Raw genomic sequence first — 21,164 nt, forward strand, 5'->3', positions numbered from 1 at the left:
TTGTAGGCAGAAAATTGTGATAAGTAAATAATCCATTCTATTCGTGCTATACTATTTGTTCAATTCAAATTTTTGTGGATATAAAGTAAGTATGCATCATGAAATCAATCCTTGGCAAAACAACTGATATATTGTATTTCAATGTTTTCGTCTGATTTAGCTAGTTGTTTTTGCATTTAGCTATATGGTCGCCTTTGCAGCTCGTAAACAAGTATCAAATTTGAGTGCTGTAAATCTGTCAAAATGCAATAAGTTAAAAGCTACCTCACTCCACTTGTTTTAAATTTTTCTAGCAGTTAAAAGTTTCTAACAGTCTGACAAGAATTGGATGAGAGGAGAAAGTACATATAAAAATTACATTACTTTCTCTAAATTTTCTACTGGGTGGTGACTTAATGAAAATATAATAGTATTAAATATAAATATAAATATATCTCTCACTTTTATGTTTACAATTTATCATCAAATTATGTTTTTTCAAACACAAACTTTGACATTTTAGTTAAAGTAAAAAACAAATAATTGGCCCATCAATGCATCCAAAAAATAATCCAGGAGCTAGTTTTTGACATGTATGCTGAATGATAGAATAGAGAGAATGAGAGAAAATAAATCCACAACTAATCAGCACACCTTTGTTACATTTTGTTTTATTAAAAGGTGTTATGTACTGCACAAAATGCTATGTGCATCTGGTATGGATAGAACCCACAATGAAACCTATCTCGATAGTGAGGCAGTTTTATGTGGAATATGAAATACCCAGTTACGCACTATCCCCTTTTTCCTCATATTCCATTATTTAGGGCAATAAAAATTGACTCATTCATTTAAGCAACAAAGTGGTACTGTTGTGCCCTAGAGCATGATTGGGACCCACAATGGTTATATAATACTCGAGTAAATAAAAAAATAACTGCTTCTTTTATAATCCAAAAAATAGCCAGTTTTTAACATATCTTATTTCTTGAAACTGTCAAAGGCTTTGAGGAAGTAGGTTCTCTGTATCACAGGTACATTAATGTGTCTTATCACTGACATGACTTTTTGTGTATGTGACATGTGTGTATGTGTATTTCTTTAGATCTTGCAGTCAAGGAGAGTCCGTGAAAATGCAAGCACTTATTTCCAATGGGGTCCTTTGTTTTTGCTGTTGGAACAACATGGGGAAGAGACAGTGGTAGGATACAAGGAAGTCCGGGTGCGATACCCTAGCTCTTTTTCGAAACCCGTTGGTTCTTTTACGTGACAACACACAGGGGATGGATGTCAGGGTACTGACATCGCAGAGGGGATGAATGTCAGGGTACTGACAGCACAGAGGGGATGGATGTTAGGGTACTGACAACACAGAGGGGATGGATGTCAGGGTACTGACAACACAGAAGGGAGAAATGTCAGGGAACTGACAACACAGAGGGGATGGATGTCAGGGTGCTGACAACACAGAGGGAATGGATGTCAGGGAACTGACAAAAAAGAGGGGATGGATGTCAGGGTAGTGACAACACACAGGGGATGGATGTCAGGGTACTGACATCACAGAGGGGATGAATGGCAGGGTACTGACAACACAGAGGGGATGAATGTCAGGATACTGACAACACAGAGTGGGTGGATGTCAGGGTACTGACAACACAGAGGGATGATTGTCAGGTTACTGACAACACAGAGGGGATGTATGTCAGGGTACTGACAACACAGAGGGATGAATGTCAGGGTACTGACAACACAGAGGGGATGTATGTCAGGGTACTGACATCACAGAGGGGATGAATGTCAGGGTACTGACATCACAGAGGGGATCCCAAATGTCAGGGTACTGACACCACACAGGGGATGAATGGCAGGGTACTGACACCGCAGAGGGGATGAATGTCAGGATACTGACAACACACAGGGGATGGATGTCAGGGTACTGACATCACAGAGGGGATGAATGTCAGGGTACTGACAGCACAGAGGGGATGGATGTCAGGGTACTGACAACACAGAGGGGATGGATGTCAGGGTACTGACAACACAGAAGGGAGAAATGTCAGGGAACTGACAACACAGAGGGGATGGATGTCAGGGTGCTGACAACACAGAGGGATGAATGTCAGGGTACTGACAACACAGAGGGGATGTATGTCAGGGTACTGACATCACAGAGGGGATGAATGTCAGGGTACTGACATCACAGAGGGGATCCCAAATGTCAGGGTACTGACAACACAGAGAGATGAATGTCAGGATACTGACAACACAGAGGGGATGTATGCCAGGGTACTGACATCACAGAGGGGATGAATGTCAGGGTACTGACACCACAGAGAGATGAATGTCAGGATACTGACAACACAGAGTGGGTGGATGTCAGGGTACTGACAACACAGAGGATGAATGTCAGGTTACTGACAACACAGAGGGGATGTATTTCAGGGTACTGACAACACAGAGGGATGAATGTCAGGGTACTGACAACACAGAGGGGATGTATGTCAGGGTACTGACATCACAGAGGGGATGAATGTCAGGGTACTGACATCACAGAGGGGATCCTAAATGTCAGGGTACTGACAACACAGAGGGATGAATGTCAGGGTACTGACAACACAGAGGGATGAATGTCAGGGTGCTGACAACACAGAGGGAATGGATGTCAGGGAACTGACAACAAAGAGGGGATGGATGTCAGGGTACTGACATCACAGAGGGGATCCCAAATGTCAGGGTACTGACAACACAGAGGGGATGAATGTCAGGGTACTGACATCACAGAAGGTAGAAATGTCAGTGAACTGACAACACAGAGGGGATGAATGTCAGGATACTGACAACCCAGAAGGAATGAATGTCAGGGTACTGACAACACAAAAGGGATGAATGTCAGGGTGCTGACAACACAAATGGGATGAATGACAGGGTACTGACAACACAGAAGGGATGAATGTCAGGGTACTGACAACACAGAAGGGATGAATGACACGATACTGACAACAAAGAAGGGATGAATGTCAGGGTACTGAAAACATAGAAGGGATGAATGACACGGTACTGACAACAAAGAAGGGATGAATGTCAGGGTACTGACAACACAGAAGGGATGAATGACACGGTACTGACAACAAAAAAGGGATGAATGAGACGGTACTGACAACAAAGAAGGGATGAATGTCAGGGTACTGAAAACACAGACGGGATGAATGACAGGGTACTGAAAACATAGAAGGGATAAATGACACGGTACTGACAACAAAGAAGGGATGGATGTCAGGGTACTGAAAACATAGAAGGGATGAATGTCAGGGTGCTGATAACACAAATGAGATGAATGTCAGGGTACTGACAACACAAGCAGGATGAATGTCAGGGTACTGCAACAACACAAAGGGGATTGATGACGGGGTACTGACAATACAGAGGGAGAAATGTCAGGATACTGATACACATAGTTCAGATAGTATGCAAGTATTAGGGTCAGTTATAACTTGGTTAAGTTGGTAGAGCACCTGACTGTCAAGCAGGTGGACTTTTCATATGTAGTATTTGGAGCTCTTTATTTTGAAATTTGTCCTTGAAAATCAGAGACATAGGTCAATTTACAATGACTTTGCAGCTTAGCATGCAACATGAGTTATTTCTGTGTGGCGCCATGTAAGACTGCATTAATTGCTTTGTGCAATTTTGGGATATAACACAAATGGCCCCTCATTGTCAGGCGAACACGTACTACCACTTGCTATAAAAGTAAGCTCCAAACAGAAGTAGTGTAAATGCCAGTATTAATGGAAAACCCATTACACTAGCACAAAACCCTTTTGAAACACAGAGAAAAATATATAACCCTGCCTAATTAGGGACAATTTCTTCTATTGCTTCTGTAAGTCAGGGTTTTGGAAACCTACTGTGTAATATTGATGCATTGGATCATATTATGTAGCCCATTTTCTTGAATTATTAAAATATTAGCATTCTTAATTCTAACTATCAATATGCTAGTGCAGTGATCTGACATTGTGGCAAATAACAGAGAGTTTACCTCTCAATCCGATAACTTATTCACATTGAAGCATTTTGTCTTTTCTAAGACGTTTCATTTCCTGTTGCACTCAAATACATCAAAAGAAATCTTTCCAGCACCAAAGGCCAGGAGACAAACATCTCCCAGTGATCTCACTCTGCTTAAGGCTACAGCATTCATCATGAAAATTAACTTACATTGTAAAATGTACTGAAACAAGAGGGCCATAATGGCCCTAAATCGCTTACCTGAGTAAAAGAGTTTAACCTTTGTAATCAATATAGCTTGATATTTGTTCTCAAAGAATATTGAAAAACATACTGATCAAACATGTTGCTGGATAATCACTGACAGAACTTGTCACAGTTGCCTGCACACTGACAGGACTTGTTACAGTTTCCTGCACACTGACAGGATTATGTTGAGTTGCCTGCATACTGACAGGACTTGATGATTGACTGCACACTGACAGAATTTGATTCTCATACCTGCACACTGACAGGATTTTGTTCAGATGGCTGCACACTGACAGCACTTGGTACAGATACCTGCAACTGACAGGACTTTTTTCAGTTGCCTGCACACTGACAGGACTTAGTTCAATTGCCTGCACACACGCACAGGACTTCGTTCAATTGCCTGCACACTGACAAAACTAAGTCAAATTGCTTGCACACTGAAAAAACTTTTAGTATAGATACACAAACAACAAACAGTGCACCATCCAATAAAATCAATAAACTGCCTTAAGCTCTAAAAATCAAATATCAGAAAACATTCAGCACCTTCCACTAATATCATTGCTTCTTCCATCTAGGTAAACATCACCTTTCATCACATGTTCAAAATCATAATTTTCTTAAAAGACATTAAGCCTACTATCCACACAGAAGATCAGATTGTAGCTTAGAATAATCTACATAAGTTCAATGGAAAAGTCTGATTTTTAAATTTATCATTAAGTAAAAATGAAATTTCTTCTATAGAATAAAGTGTATAATAATTATATTAATCTATGAACCTTAAAAAAGAACAATAATTACCTTAAAGTGACTATTATGAAGACTTAATAAGTTTTACATCTATTCCCTTGTTACTAAAAATAGAAAGTAGTGGAATCTCCAACAAAAAGGGAGACCATATAGCAAGACTTGTTACCCTTACTTCATGAGTAAACTTTACATACAGATTTTAACATTTTGGCCATTTTGTTGTTGTTGCATGTTGATCAATCATATTTTTGTAGAGGGTCACCCAAGTAAGCTTTCTGTAAAGTTTAATTGAATTTGAACTGGTAGTTTTAGAGGAGATGTTTTTTCAAAGCAAAATAGGAAGCTGGCCATTTTGTTGTTGTTGCTGTTGTTGTTTTTGTTGATCAATCGTGACCCCTTGTTAAATTTTTGTAGAGGGTCACCTAAGGCAGCTACCTGCAAAGTGTCATTGAATTTGGAGCAGTAGCTTCAGAGGAGATGTTTTTTAAAGCAAAACAGGAAGTCAGCCATTTTGATGTTGTTGCTGTTGTTGTTGTTGTTGATCAATCATGACTCCTTCAGGGTTTCCGCCAGCCCTTTATGGCTTGTCGGGCCCGACGTGCCTTCAGCTGGCAAGGCCAATTCCCGACACGCGTTAATTAGGCCGACATGCTTTAATCCTTATCAAAACAATCATCAGTTTTGACAATACACGATTTTGTTGCGATTGCAACAGTTGCAACGGTTGACTGACAGCCAGAAGACGTGTAGGGACTATTACGACATTTGTATCAGCCATTCAGGATCGATGACAGCATGAAGGCGTGTCGGTGAGGTTCAACAGTGCCAATTAACCAAACTCCTCCTATTCTTTATCAGAATGGGAATGTGTGAAAAACACCACTGTCGTAATTGAGACCTTCATCCCTATAATCATCTATGAACGCAAAGTAAACAATAAGTGTTAATTGATTTCGGTAACATAAATCATGTGTCGTTTTATTTTGTTTCTTAATCCCGAGTCCGTTTGTTAACCAATTATTAAATTATAATTGAGAACCGTGTTAAGATATCTGTGTTATTATAAACAAGGGTTATGCTATGTCGTCGTAATTGGGGTGGTTTAGGAAACTAACTAGTGAGAAATCTGTCATTTAAAAAAAAATAAAAAAATTCTCACTAGCTAGTTGTTATAATGCCAAGGATACGTTGTATATATAAACACTTACTATTGTAAAGAATTTTAAAATTCAGACATCTTTTTAAAATGTAGGCTGAGCCTAAAATGTTTGTATAGGAACAATTATAGCATAATTTCTATGATGTATTTGAAGTGTTTGATTTTAATGCGTATGTGATAGATTCTTAAGATATTATTTAAATATTGATTTTTTAACCAGAGATTTGTACATACTGTGTAGGAATATTTATATATATACAGTCCAAAGCACCCACGCTACGATTAAAGATGAGATGTTTTAAATATTATTAAATCTGTAGAAATACTGTAAAACGTAGCGTGCTCGCCGAATGGGTATAACCCGATGGCGTGGGTAAATAAGCTAGACCCCCCCCCCCCCCCCCCCCCCGTCGTAATTAATTGAGTCGCGTTCCCGTCTGTAGTTTAAAAGTGTAAAGTTATATTTTGTGTTGCTTATTATTAAACTTTGATTATTTTATCGTTCTTTTAATTTATTTAGAAAAAAGATAAATAAATCTGAAAATACACATTACATTCCCTTTAAGTTATTATTTAGCCAACCCGGCTTTAAAAATATTAGCTGTTGCAACTTTCAATACGAATTCACGAGCAGTCGCTTTGCTCCGTGCTCTTTTGTGTTCCAGCATGCAGCGTGCTTTACACGTTTTGCTGTGACGTCAACGGTGTCAATATAAATAATTCCCGCACTAAACGAAACATGAGTCGATCAATATCGTCGATATTGTATTGTTGGAAAACTTGAGAAATACCAATAATTAAGGAAGAGAAACCATTAAACCTTTTCACAAATAGTTTTAATGTTAATCGGACTTTAGTTGGTAATTCTAAATCATAGGAACATAACTGTAAACTTATTTAAAATGCAGGAAATTGCACCATTTTGGATACGAAAATAATAAAAAATCAACGTAGGGAGGGGACACCCATCCCAAACCCTCCCCTTCCGACATGCCTTATGAAATTCCTGGCGGAAACCCTGTCCTTGTTGTATTTTTGTACAGGGTCACCTAAGGCAGCTTCCTGCAAAGTTTCATTGAATTTGGAGCAGTAGTTTCAGAGGAGATGTTTTTTAAAGCAAAACAGGAAGTCAGCCATTTTGATGTTGTTGCTGTTGTTGTTGTTATTCAATTGTGACTCCTTGTTGTATTTTTGTAGATGGTCACCCAAGAAAGCTTCCAGTAAAGTTTCATTGAATTTGAACTGGTATTTTCAGAGAAGATGTTTTTTAAAGCAAAACAGGAAGTCGGCCATTTTGTTGTTGTTGTTGTTGATCAATCGTGACCCCTTGTTGTATTTTTGTAGATGGTCACCCAAGGAAGCTTCCTGTGAAGTTTCATTGAATTTGGCTCCGTAGTTTCAGAGGAGAAGTTTTTTAAGCAATTGTTGACGGACGGACTGACTGACAGACAGACGGATGGACGCCGGACAAAGACCAATCACAATAGCTCACCTTGAGCACTTCTTGCCTGCATTTTTAACAAATCTCTGATTTCATCTCAAGCTCAACAAATCCCATACCTTGACATCTTCCCCACCCTTAAAAGCAAGTTGAATCTGAAGCTTCACATATCTAAGCTATATTCACACTAAGATTGGCCAATAAACAATTTTCTATTTCATAGTTACAAGATCCCAGACCCCATCTCCCACAAAAGTTCTTCACATAAGCTACCTACACATTCATCACTTATAATCCATCAATCCTGACTTAAGTTATTGGGCCAAAACCATTTTCAATTTTTAGAAACAGTGACCATGACTCCACCTCCCTCAAAAGCATTTCCAAGCCAGCTCTTCAGATAAGACTTACGAGTTTCATCACAAATAATCAAGCATTCCTCAACCTACACACCAAGTTTTAACACTCTCCTTGGCATCAGCTTAAGTTATTGTGTGGAAATCATTTTTCTATTTTTAGAAATAGTGACATTGACCTTGATGCCACCCTCTTCAAAAGCAATTCCAAGCAAGCTCTTCTAATATGCTAAGTACAAACCAAGTTTCATCACTTACCAAAAATCCAAACTAAAATTATTTGTTTCTGTTTTGATTTACCTTAACTGTCAAGGTTAAAAAGCAATCCCAAGCTGTCTCTTCACATAATAACCTATGCACCAAATTATTTTCACTATCAATCAATCCTGACTATAGTTCATTGGTTGGAAACCATTTTTCTATTTTGAACCTAATCTCCTCAAATTATAATGTGAAGAGCTTAAGGTTTTGATTTCTTTTGAGGAGGGTAGGGTCAAGCTACCTACACAGCTACTTTCATCGCTAACCATCAAACATATGGAATGTAATTGGGCGGCAACCATTTTTCTATTTTAGTATCAGTGACTTTTACCTTGACTAATACCCTTTTAAAGGCAATTACAAGCTAGCTCTTCACATAAGCTACCTACAAAACCGACTTTCATTTAATACTATCCATCAATGCTCATTCTAAAACCTGGTTTTCTTTGAAAATCTGCTTAATAACAAAAATGAAAGGATATGATGATTACTATCCAATAATGATAATAACAGGTCAGTTGTTAGGTGTTTTGTTTGGGTTGATTTGAAAACAGCACCGAGAACATATATTTATACATCAAGACATTGGATTTTCTTCTTCTTAATCTATACCACTGTCTGGTGATTGGACTTAATTACCAACTTCCATGGACAATGCATGGCTTGTAAAGGAGCCTGTCAATTAAGGTCTCACCAAGAATAACAATTTCCACCATTAATCATATTATACATGTACCATCACCAGAATCCTTCATAAGTGCTGGAGTATTTTATCCTAATGTGAGACTATTGTTCTTGTGTTGCTGTTGGGAATGCCATGTACCCCAAATGCAGTGTTAAAGTCCCCTTGAGAAAATTCTCATCTCACAATTTTTACATATGCATTGCAATCAGTTTCAGTCAAGCTCTTATTCCAATGTCCAATTAATTGCATGTCTACCATTATTGTTTATCTGTTGTTGTTATTTTAACTTTCTATTGTTACTAATAACCTTTCTTATTAATAACACATTTTCAACATCCACATTCAGTACAATACTATCAGTGTTATAATCTTGCCAGTTTACACTAGCTTCAAAATTACCAACTGAGATATACTTAGGTGAGCGATTACAATAATTGTGATCGGTCTTTGTCCGTAACTTTCAGAACAATTTTGTGATTTATATACCATTTTTTTATTTCCATTTTTACAAATTGCTTTGTTTATTATATAAAGTTAGTAAAGTGTTATTATAATTTATGCATCTTCCAGTTTGCTTTAGATAATTATTCTGATTTATATTTCAAAGGGAGATAATAAAAACTGAAATACATTTCGTTTACTTTCATAGTTTCTTATGGCCTTTACATTCTGATCAATCTGTTGTATGGTGAAAAGTTGCCAATGGATCTCACAAGGTCCCTAGTGTATTGTTCCTCAGAATAGGACTTAGAGATGGAATACAGGATGTTGGACACTGGTGCGTACAATTGACAAGGAATTTGTGCTCACAGAATACCACCCTTAACATCCTGATTTTTTTAAGCTTATCTATTGTAATTTGAACTCGGATGTACTTGAGACAGCCATCTACCGTAAATAACACTTATTCTGTCCATTCATGTGGTTCATGGTTCATACAGCCAGACAGGCAAAAAATCAAGTAGTTTTAAAGGAGATTTCTTAGGACCATTTTTTTAATTTTCAAGAACTCTCTTAAATAAAAAACATTAACATTTTCAAACACTATCATTAATAGCAAGCTATGAAAATAACACATATTTGTGACAAAGAAATCTGTCAAACATTTAGTTGTCCTTAAAGGTTTTTCTGACTTCACGTGAGATTTAAGGGCAGACAGCCATCAGCCATTTAGCTGATGTCTATAAATTTTATGCAATGCTTACACATTGCTTTGTGTTCATTTTCATGGTCAACCACACGAGAATAAGCAAAATAAATAACTTTTTGTTGAAAACACAAGCCACTTTCATATAAAAACTGAAACCAGAAACAGGCTTAAAAGCGATGCTACTGTATTTACAGTGTAAATTGTACTACTCGATGAGTCTTAAACCTGTTCTATTACTGTACTGTCACTAACACAACAAAACATTCTAAAAGCAAAGAGTTACTAGCAACTCCCCCCTTACTTCTATGGTAAAAATTGACCTTTTTTAATTACAGACACTCCCTTTGGAGCAGAACAAGGAAATTTAAGTTCTTTTTCTAAAAAAAAAACAGTACTTTTTAGCACTTTCAAGGCAAATAAGTAGTTTTAAGGTTTTTTTTGGAAATTAAAGCACTTTTCATCAAGACGCCTAAAATTCAAGTACTTTTCTGAGTCTATGCAAACCGTGTGGTTGAAGTTGATCCCATTTTTCATTGTATTTGCTATTTTCAGACATAATTTTCTCATTTGACAGATAAAGTGAACATTCTATCATAATGATGAGAAATGGTTGTAGGGTTTATTGTATACACAGGGGAAAAAGAAAACTCAATGTTAAAATTATTTAAGTATATTTTAATTATAAGCATGAGGCTTGGGGGTTTATTTGTCTTTACGATGCCACTCATTAACACCTGAGTCACTAATTGAAATTATCTGTGCGACATATTGCGCAGACAGTATGTGAGTTACCCTGGTACGAGCTACCCTCTTTTGTCCCCTTCCAAAAGATGATTATGGTAGTGTTTTTAGTGAAGAGGTGGGGGAATGAACCTGCATGCAACCCTTACGACTGAAATCATGAAAGCGCCATTGAATTACCAATTAGAATTGAGCAGCTGTTAATCTCATTTGGTCACAATAAGGATAAGTCAAGTCTTCCAAAACGCTCGCTGCTATTGACAATTGGTTACAGTAGCTGACTTGGCCCTGTCATATATCAACTGGGTGTAAACAGAAATGGCCATGCAAGTGCCAATATTGTTGACAGAATTGAGTTATAACCCCCCACTTTGACTGGTGTTGGTCAATAGGATGAAAACAGATAATCAGAAGTGTAAGACAGGATGGCTGTCAATTTTGATTAGTCTGCTTAAAAAAAGTAAATCTATTTCCAAGGATCAAGCTAAAGTTAGAGGTAACTATCACTTTTCCAGATCTAGTGTTTTCTCTGTGCAAATAACAAATAAAAACATGAACAAACAATATTTTTTGCCAAATTAAGGACTGCATGTAAATTGCTTTATAAATGCATCTGATTGGGTTTGCTACCATAATGCCCTCCATGCTGCAGGCGGACATGACTATATTGCTATAAAAGTGTAAGTACTATCTTTGGAGTACCATTACACTTGCTCAAACCCTTTAGAAATAGAGCAATAAAAAACATAAGGCCAAAAAAAGAAATACCTGTGTTTCCGGTATCATGGCGAAAAAAATGGGGTCGGTTGGTCAGGATTTTTTTTTTTACTGTTTCGATTGCATGCACAATTCTGTTGCATCAAATCAATTATATTATATCTAAGTTTTCCATAATTAACTAAAAGTCAGAAAAAAACAGCATTGTTTAATGTCTGAAATCATTTCCTTACCTTCGACTACCGAATTTTCCCGCCAATTTTGCCCATGAAATTTGGTGTTTTTTGGTATTATGTATACAATACTCCTTTATAAGACGCGATCTGTTTTTAGAACAAATCCAGCAATTCAATTTCTGCAAATCTATGATGATGTTCTAGCGAAACAGTCATTTATTAACTAAATTTGTTAATTTCTTGTCAACTGTGAGCTCTTTTATGTGGAGGTAGGTTAATCACAGAACAAGTAAACGCGGATATGGATTTATTTTACGTATCTTATTTTATCATTTATAATATATCATTATTCTCGTAACAATCAAAGTTTCATTCATATTTGTGGTGAATTCAAACATTTCGGTCATTGTTTTAAGATTCCCAGACAACGATTATTGATTATTATATTTTTTCGATCGTATGGTATTTTCTTACCAGCCTAGACGAAATCCTGGCAATCAAGTGGTATCATACGGTATCCGACCGACCGATTTAAATTCAAACCATAGCCGCGCGCCTTTGATCTTATTACCGCTCGTGCTCTGACGTCACAAATTGTACCGTTTGACCTGCAGCCAACACATTCCTATAAATGTGTTGTTAAAACTTTTGCAGGTTTTTGTTTGGATTTCATTTGATGGGACTTAAATTAAGCGAAATAAATAACCATTGATAATTGCGGATAAATTAATGTGAACCTCGCAGTTAAGCCTGCATGAATTCGCAAAGTCAAATCGTAAGAAGCCTGCATGATATACGCAAAGCCTAATGTAAAAAAAAGTAAGTTCTATTTTGGACATGGATAAATAACACCGCAAACTTTATCCTAAATATTTTCATTATGAAGACATCAAAATGTGTCTCCTGTGATCAACCACATGTTTGGACCATAAACATGCGTCTGTCAATTTGAAGATATCGGACAGGGATATATCGGACAGGGATCGCCAAACTCCGCCATTTTGTTTTCCTGTTGATATAGCGTCTCGGTAATACATAATCAGGAATGAAAGTTAATTCTCCGGAAACAGAGACAGACAAACAACGAAATTAACGACGATACATTTAATTTTTGATTTTTTACTTTTATGCCTAAAAAAAGATTAGGGTCGGCGAGGAAAAAATAGGGTCGGTCGGGTTACCGGAAACACAGGTTGTTGATTTTTTGGCCCTACCAAAGGATATGACAACTACTATAATGATAATAGCAGGTCAGGTGTTGGGTGGTTTGTGTGAGCTGACTGAAAGACTTTATATATGTGCACCAATAACATGGGGGAATTCACATAATTTTATAAATATTCCTCAACTTCTGCTCTATCTTCTAAATCTATACCACTGTCTGGTGATTGGACTTAATTACCAACTTCCATGGATGATGTATGGCTTATAAAGGACCCTGTCAATTAAGGTCTACCAAGAATAACAATTTCCACCATTAATCATATTGGAGCATCACCAGAATCCTTCACAAGTTTATGGCAAATTTGATGGGAGCATTTATTTTCATCCTAATGTGGGAATATTGCTCCTGTGTTGATGTTGGGAATGCCATGTTACCAAAATGCAGTGTTAATAAAAAAAAACTTGAGAAAATTCAAATCTCATATTTTTACATATAAATTGCTTTCAGTTAATAGGGCATGTCAACTTTAATAGCAACAACCAGGCCTTAATTCCAATTTCCAATTAATTGCATGGATAACATTTTTTCTTAATTTTGTCATGGTATTGTGGTATGTTTAAAAAAATTGTCCATTTAGTAAATTTTCTAAAAACAAACAAGTTTAAAGCAGGCACATACTGTCCACTGATCACATTTTTTTCAAAATTACCAACTGATAAATCATAAATGATAAAAAAAAACCTATTCAGGTGAGCAAATTTCAATACTTGAGATCGGTCTTCTTCCCTAATTGTTGTGGTGATTTTGTTCTAAGGGAAATAATAAAACAAAAAGCTTATCAACGGACAATTACTTTTTGTTGAGTGGTGAACATTTGCCACACCATCTCACTAGGTCTTTAGTGTACCATTCCTCAGAATAAGACTGTGTGTGTATACCATGTGATAGATTGTGTCATAAATGCTATGTCGGTAGGCAACATTATGCTTTGAATGAAGACTTAAATAAAGATAACTTCACTATTTCTTCGCCATTTAAATTGAAACTTCGCGCAGTCTACGCCACTTACGGAGATGTGGACATCTGACAAAGATGTGGACAAAGGACATGGAAGCAGCACTCACAGTATACTGCCTATATCTTACTGATTTTTTTAATCTATTTAAATTTGAACCTTGATTAATCGAAACAGCCATATAAGTAACACTTATTTTAGTGTTTTAGCCAGGATTGAAGAATGTCCGGGTGCTGCAGAAAAGGGGCAGCTAGGGTGCTAATGATAAAAGACAAACTGTTTTAGGCTACGAAGAACTTGAACATTATGAATTTGGCAGAAAATGACAGAAATTGTGTTCAATAATAGTAATATTAGGTTTCCACTAACAGAGAAGTTAAGTGTGTATGTATTTATAATCTTATTATAGGTTTTAAACAATACAAAAGAAAATTTGTCAGTCTTCAGCATTTAATTCTATGAAGGCAAAAGGGTGCCCATGCTGGTTTTTGAGGGCATAAGGGTGTGTGCTACTAAAAGGAAAGGGAGCAGCAAATTTAAATAACCCTTCAACTAAAACCCTACTTAATTATTTGGAGCCTCTGTTCATTTGGTTCTAGTTTATCTTATTTTTCATTGTACTTGCTATTTTCAGACACAAGTTTCACTAATACATTTGACAGATAAAGTGAACAATTTCAATCCTAATGATGAGAAATGGTTGTTCGGTTTGTTGTATACACATATAATATCCTCAGGGTAAAGAAAATACCATTTCAAACCTATTTCAGTTCCTACAACATCAAAACATTCAAACCATAACGCATCAAAACTTATAGCTTGTCATACAGAAAAGAATTATAACTTGAGTTGTATGCTTTATCATATCCCATTTTCTGACTATGTTATATTCTTTATAAGACAGAATGTACAACAAAATTGTATGGCGAATACAGACAGTAGTATTAAGCCATTACATATGTCAATAACTGACTTGGCCCTGTCATATATCAACTAGATGTAAACAGGAATGGCCAATTGCCAATACCGTTGACAGAATTGAGTTATAACCCCTCCCGCCCCCCCCCCCCCCCCCCCACACACACTTTGACTGGTGTTGGTCAATAGATTAAAAAAAACCCAGATGATTGGTAGTGTAAGACAAGCCTTCTGTCAATTTTGATTTGTCTCTTAAAAGATAAACCATGACCAGAGTTGAGTTGAGAATGAGGCGAGAGAGAAAGAGAGAAAGAGAGAGAGAGAGAGAGAGAGAGAGAGAGAGAGAGAGAGAGAGAGAGAGAGAGAGAAAGAGAGAGAGAGCTATGAAATTGTCCATATCTAGTATTTTCTCTATGCAAATTATAAATGTAACATCACCAAGTAAAACCTTACCCTTAATTTCTTAATTTTGCCCAAATCACCCAAATTAAGCTTGGTTCCTGAGTTCTAGCTGTAGTTCATGTGTTACTATAATAGTGCACCTTCAGATATGTGACAAGCAAGAAATATCAACTTTGTTTAAGACTGGTAATTAACGATCATTTTTCTGTTGACATACATGTAAATTCCTTACATTTTGGTAACATACTCTTTTGTAGGTCAGCCTAGACATAGAAAAACTATAGGTTGGGATATAATTTTAAGGGCTAATGCAAGAAAGTAGCAAACCACCACTCGGCCAAATGGCACTTGGCACCATATGGCAGTAAGCCCACATGATATTGTCATGTCCAGAAAAACAGTTCAGTACAAAATTGCAACCCCTTTATCAAATTACCAGAACTTGAGAAGGTATACATCACTCCTTAATCAGATCTCCTCTGATCAGTGGCTCATAACCACCAGAAAGAACACCTACTTTTCTGCATCATGCCGAGAAAGAGTTGTTAAGATAGCAGAAAAATACTAAAATCAGGACCCAATTTCGATAAAAATCCCTAGTGTACCGGTAACAGACTTAAGATTTAACATGTTTGTATTTTGTCAATAAATACAACAGTTTATTGTTATTTAATATCATAATAATATTTTCTTTTTTTAAAGTTTCAGAACTCTTTTAATGAGAATATAACACAAAAACTAAAATATTGAGCTTTACTTGATCCGGCTGATGAAAGACTAAGATTGTTCAAGAAACATGTATTGGGGTCTGAACTTCTCGCCAAGCCATAATGAGTGGCCATCTTGAACAAACTATTCTCAGGGAAAAAAGTCTTGTCACATGGTATATAACTAAAAAACATATGTAGATTTTCAAGATTTTAAATGATGAAAATAAGGTATACGCTAGCATCCTATATTCAATGATTTACGGTATTTTTGATTATTTGACAACCACAATACAGCAATGAAGGGGCACTATATTATGCGCGTATGATGTCAACGTCTGTGAACGTCAGTTAGTATCTTGTACCTCAAGACATGCAGACTACCAAAAGTAAGGTAATTAATTAAACCTTAGGATTTTAATGATGGTTAAAGCAGACTTTGTCCATTGATATATAGCCACGTTCATACAAAATGGTGTGCAAATTAATGGTACATTTATATAAACACTAGATCACTTGATGTTCAGTCAATGTCTAAATCCTGCATGAAACAACTAACAGCCAGCACCTGTATCCTGTCTGACGATGGTTGACCGATGTACATGCTGGAAGGTTGTGATTGCACATTCTCATCCGCACTGACTAGCAGAAATTTGGCTTTTTCATGTTTTTTTTATGGAAATGGAAAAAAAGAACCAGATACATACATCTATTTTTAACAAAGCTGTACTTTTCGTCTTGTTTTTAGGGCATTAATGGTCAATGTAATGCTTTATCCCCAAAATAAACTTTGCATACATCATTCATTCACCACACAAAATACGTTGTATTTCAGATTTGGCATTTGGGTTTAATCTTTACATGATAAAATCTATGTCAAATAAAACGTTATCTCCAAATAATCTCGCAACCATATTAAATAATGATTGTAAAATCTTCAAATATGGCTTTGCTGCTTTTATATGGAAATAATGTGACTTTTGAGCCAATCCCCACCCACATGAAACATGTTTTTGACGCTGTCAAAATTTAATTAGTAGTATTTCACCTATATATTCCGGTAGGCAAGAGTTCCAGAAAAATCACATCTGACTGATTATATATACAATACTTATCTGTATTTAAACGCATTGTTGCATGACTTTTAATATGCCAAGCATATATTCTAAGGATTGAAGGCAATTTAAATAATATAATCTTATACTCATTACAGCCTTTGTCCTTGAAATGCAGATAACTCAACTAATCATTGGTGATGTTTGCATAAAGAGTGAATCATTTCCATGATTATCTATCTAACATTGTAAACATTATTCAACACAAGATGCATAATTAGCAATTAAATGTCAATTAGCATCATTAATGCTGGTATATTCAGAAACTGAGAGAGACTGGCCTGTCAGTCACATGTGAAGTTGGTATAATGAGGGAAAACTTCTCATGGAAGTAAGAGGGGTCTAGTGGTATGGGTACAGCACCACCAGCCAGCCAAAGCACCACCACCCAGCCAACCCTATACCAACCTCTCACCCAGTAAGTCATAATGGCTCAGCTTCACCCTAATTAAAAAAAAAATATTGGCTTTCCAAAGAGGATGTAACAGGAAACAGACTTGGCCTGACGTACAATCAATCCCACAATCAAGCTAACATTATTTAGATAAAATAATATCAAACTCCCCAGAAGTGTCTTAAACTTAAGTCTCTGTAATCTTTGTAAAATATTCACAATCATATTGTATTCTTAATTTACCTATAGATGCTTTTCCCCAGACCTCCACATTGAAGAGTCTCTTGGAGTTGTCTACCCTGCTGGAGGGAGGTTCTCTCCCCTGATCCAGATTCCAAACAATGTTCGGAGGCTCATGTCGCGTGAGAACTGTTCTCTCATTGTCAAACTCCTCGCCCCAGGGATTCCAGGCACGGTCTTCTTCGGCCAACTCTATAAAAGAGAAATAATGTTCTTTATTATCAAAGTAAAGACGACGGCTAAATTCGCTCAGCAATCATTTTTAGAAATGGTTCATGACATGTACAATGCCTATGCTGTATGATCAGGGATGTGATTTACCTAGCAGCTGAAGGGCTGAAACCATTTCAGCAATTATTTTATTATCATAAATGTTTATTTATTTATTGTTTATTTTTTTGTTGGAGGGGGGAAGGGTCCATGGAGCCATCAGGACTGTTGAAAACCAGGAATCCGCAGTTAAATCACATCCCTGAATTGATGCAATGAAGATGACCATTGTTTCATAAACAACCACATCTATATGCCATTTCTGCAGCATATTGTTCACAAATTCTGCAGCAAGTGCAGCATCGATCAACAAATGTTCAATATTAACTGCTATTAAAAGAGTGATAATGTTTCACTATCAGAACTTGATGATGTAAACACGAAAATAGCAGTTTAGCCATGAGGGGGCAGTGTGCTTAGGGATAATAGGGTACATTGGATTGTTCTGTGAAGAACTCACACATCATAATTTGAAAGAAATTGTCAAACATTGTGTCTAATTGAAGTAGTAATTAGGTATCAGCTGATAAATATGTATTATTATAATCATATATTGTTTATAAACAAAATACATATCTGATTATCAAAAGCATTCAATTCTAAAAAGGCAGAAGGTTACAAGGACATTATGGGAGAGATGTGATACAAAAAAGCAGGGCTCTCAATACAAACGGGCTGCCGGCCAAAACAGACAATTCAAATGACTTTAGGCCGGTGCCAATTTATTGTTGTTTTCCCATAACACACATTTCTTCAACGCCAAGCTTGTTGGTTACCGGTACTTCTGTTTTTGGGACAGTCAACCAAATATTGAAATCCTAAAAAGGGCAGGGTGCAGTACCCTTCTAGAGCTCTTTAGCTCAAAACCATATAATGTAATACGGTATGTATGTAGAAATTGAAAAATAAAGGCCAATAACTCCGAAGTGAATGTTGCATTCTGGAAAGTGATCAAACTTGCACACTATATAATGCTATTAAGGTACCCTATACCCAAGTAAGTGAATTCTTACGATATAATTTGGGCATCTTTTAAACGTTGTTTTTTTGTACAGAAAAAGCAAGAAACATGCATTTTTTACTATAAATAATTTATCAAACACGGGTTGTGGCCTTCAAAGATTGCAAGGTATGTCATTTTACTTTTGATCTTAGTTGATTTTTTTTATAACAAGCAAACTTACAAGCTGTAAAAACTTTGTTTATCAAACTGCTGGCAATTTATTTTACATATTTAAAACAATGAGTAATTAGCCATCAAAACCCACTCAAATGATACATGATAATCATTAAGAGATGTAGCTTTTTTGTGGTTTGGATTACTTTAGTTTGGTAAAGATTCATAATTACCAGGAATTAAAAATGATGAGAAAAAGTTGCTTGTATTTGTTTAATTGGGCTGTTACACCGGAGTATGATGATTTTTTTTTTTTTCGGTCAGGCTGTATTGATCTAGATCGGACTGAGTCCAAATATTATGATACTTGTGACCAAGTTTGGTAGGGATTGGATAACAAATACTAAAATGCAGACATGAAACTGTGACACAGTGCAGGACATTACATAAACCCTATGTCTGCCATGACATGCAGGCGAAATAATCAAGGACCTATAAAACCTCTTTCCTTCGATCCAATGATTTTCCATATTTCATTTGACCTACTCATGATGTTTCACCATGTGTAAGGACATTTCCCTATCTAAGCCCTTGGAAATATAAAAAAGAACAACCCATTAAGGGAAGGCATAACTTTTTCTATACATTCATCACTTTGTCTTTCTACTTGAGTTGTTTATTCCATAATTGAAGCGACTCAAGCATAAGAAATCTTAGACAAATAACAACCTTAAGCAGTCAGACAAGTCCAAAGCAAATAGCAATTTCTATAAGAACTATAGTAATGAATAGCTTAAACCCATTAAGAAAAGTTGAGAGCTAATAACGGATTTAAGGTGAATGATAACAGTTATTTATGTCTCAGCACTAATAAGCATGTAGCTATTATCAGCCGCACCAATTAGTGTTGAAGGCAAGAACTGTTATCATTGCTATCAGTTGCAATACCACTTTATTATTGCATGTCTTCCTTGTGCCCTTCCATCAGCAGTACTACCACCAAGGGTGAACTGGTTTCATTACCTAACATTACATTAAATATACTTATTTAGAGGCACTGAAAATAAAATTAACAGCATGTAATCAATTTTCTGTAAGGTTGTTCGTGCAATGTCATAAAGTTAATCATTGTACTAAAATTAGGCTTCAAAATTACAAGAACATCACAATCTTCTTGCTTTTCTAGCTCAGAAAAAGACCAGAATACAGTTTCAAACAAGTCACACATATATAAGGAAATCATTTGTAGTTCAGATCGAAGCAAATATTTTTTGCCATGCTGAAAAATGAAGTCAATTTAAGCTACGATATAGAAATCAACACTTCTCCGGCACCAAAAACAAAGCATTGTTTGGCAAAAAAAAATCCAATTTTCAAGAAAATAATATGCCCAAAGATAATTCAATAATTCATGCTATCCCTGGGGTAAACATTTAAAATAGGGTTATTACCAGAGCTCCATAGGCTCAAAACAGCAATTTATTTTACTTAAGTCTGGATACTTCTTTGTATTGATGCATTTTACGCCAAGCTACACAATGCTTCATTATGGTACATGTATATACTTTTATTCATAATGGAGGTAGTCGGTGCCAAAGCATATTAATAGCTTGAAATGTTTAAATCAATCAGATTAATAATAAACTGAAACAATGTGACTACAGTTGGACATGACACTGTGACTGCAGTTGGACATGACACTGCGTGACTGCAGTTGGACAAGACACTGTGACTGCAGATGGACATGACTCTGTGACTGCAGATTGACATGACACTGTAACTGCAGTTGGACATTACACTGTGACTGCAGTTTGACATGACACTGTGACTGCAGATGGACATGACACTGTGACTGAAGTTGGACATGACACTGTGACTGAAGTTGGACACGACACTGTGACTGCAGATGGACATGACACTGTGACTGCAGATTGACATGACACTGACAGCAGTTTGACATGACACTGTGACTGAAGTTGGACATGACACTTTGACTGCAGTTGGACATTACACTGTGACTGCAGTTTGACATGACACTGTGACTGCAGATGGACATGACACTGTGACTAAAGTTGGACATGACACTGTGACTGCAGTTGGACATTACACTGTGACTGCAGATGGACATGACACTGTG

General features: G+C 36.5%; 1 protein-coding gene across 1 annotated transcript in view; it reads right to left on the bottom strand.

The window, feature by feature from the left end:
• LOC128218019 (ribitol-5-phosphate xylosyltransferase 1-like) overlaps positions 1-21,164 on the bottom strand; it is a 58,665-nt gene that overhangs the window by 31,439 nt on the left and 6,062 nt on the right. Inside the window, exon 2 of the mRNA XM_052925526.1 lies at positions 17,644-17,832. Coding sequence (XP_052781486.1) covers positions 17,644-17,832 — 189 coding nt within the window. The remainder of the gene's footprint in view (positions 1-17,643; positions 17,833-21,164) is intronic.

The sequence above is a fragment of the Mya arenaria genome, chromosome 14, assembly GCF_026914265.1.
Source record: "Mya arenaria isolate MELC-2E11 chromosome 14, ASM2691426v1".
Taxonomy (NCBI): Eukaryota; Metazoa; Mollusca; class Bivalvia; order Myida; family Myidae; genus Mya; species Mya arenaria.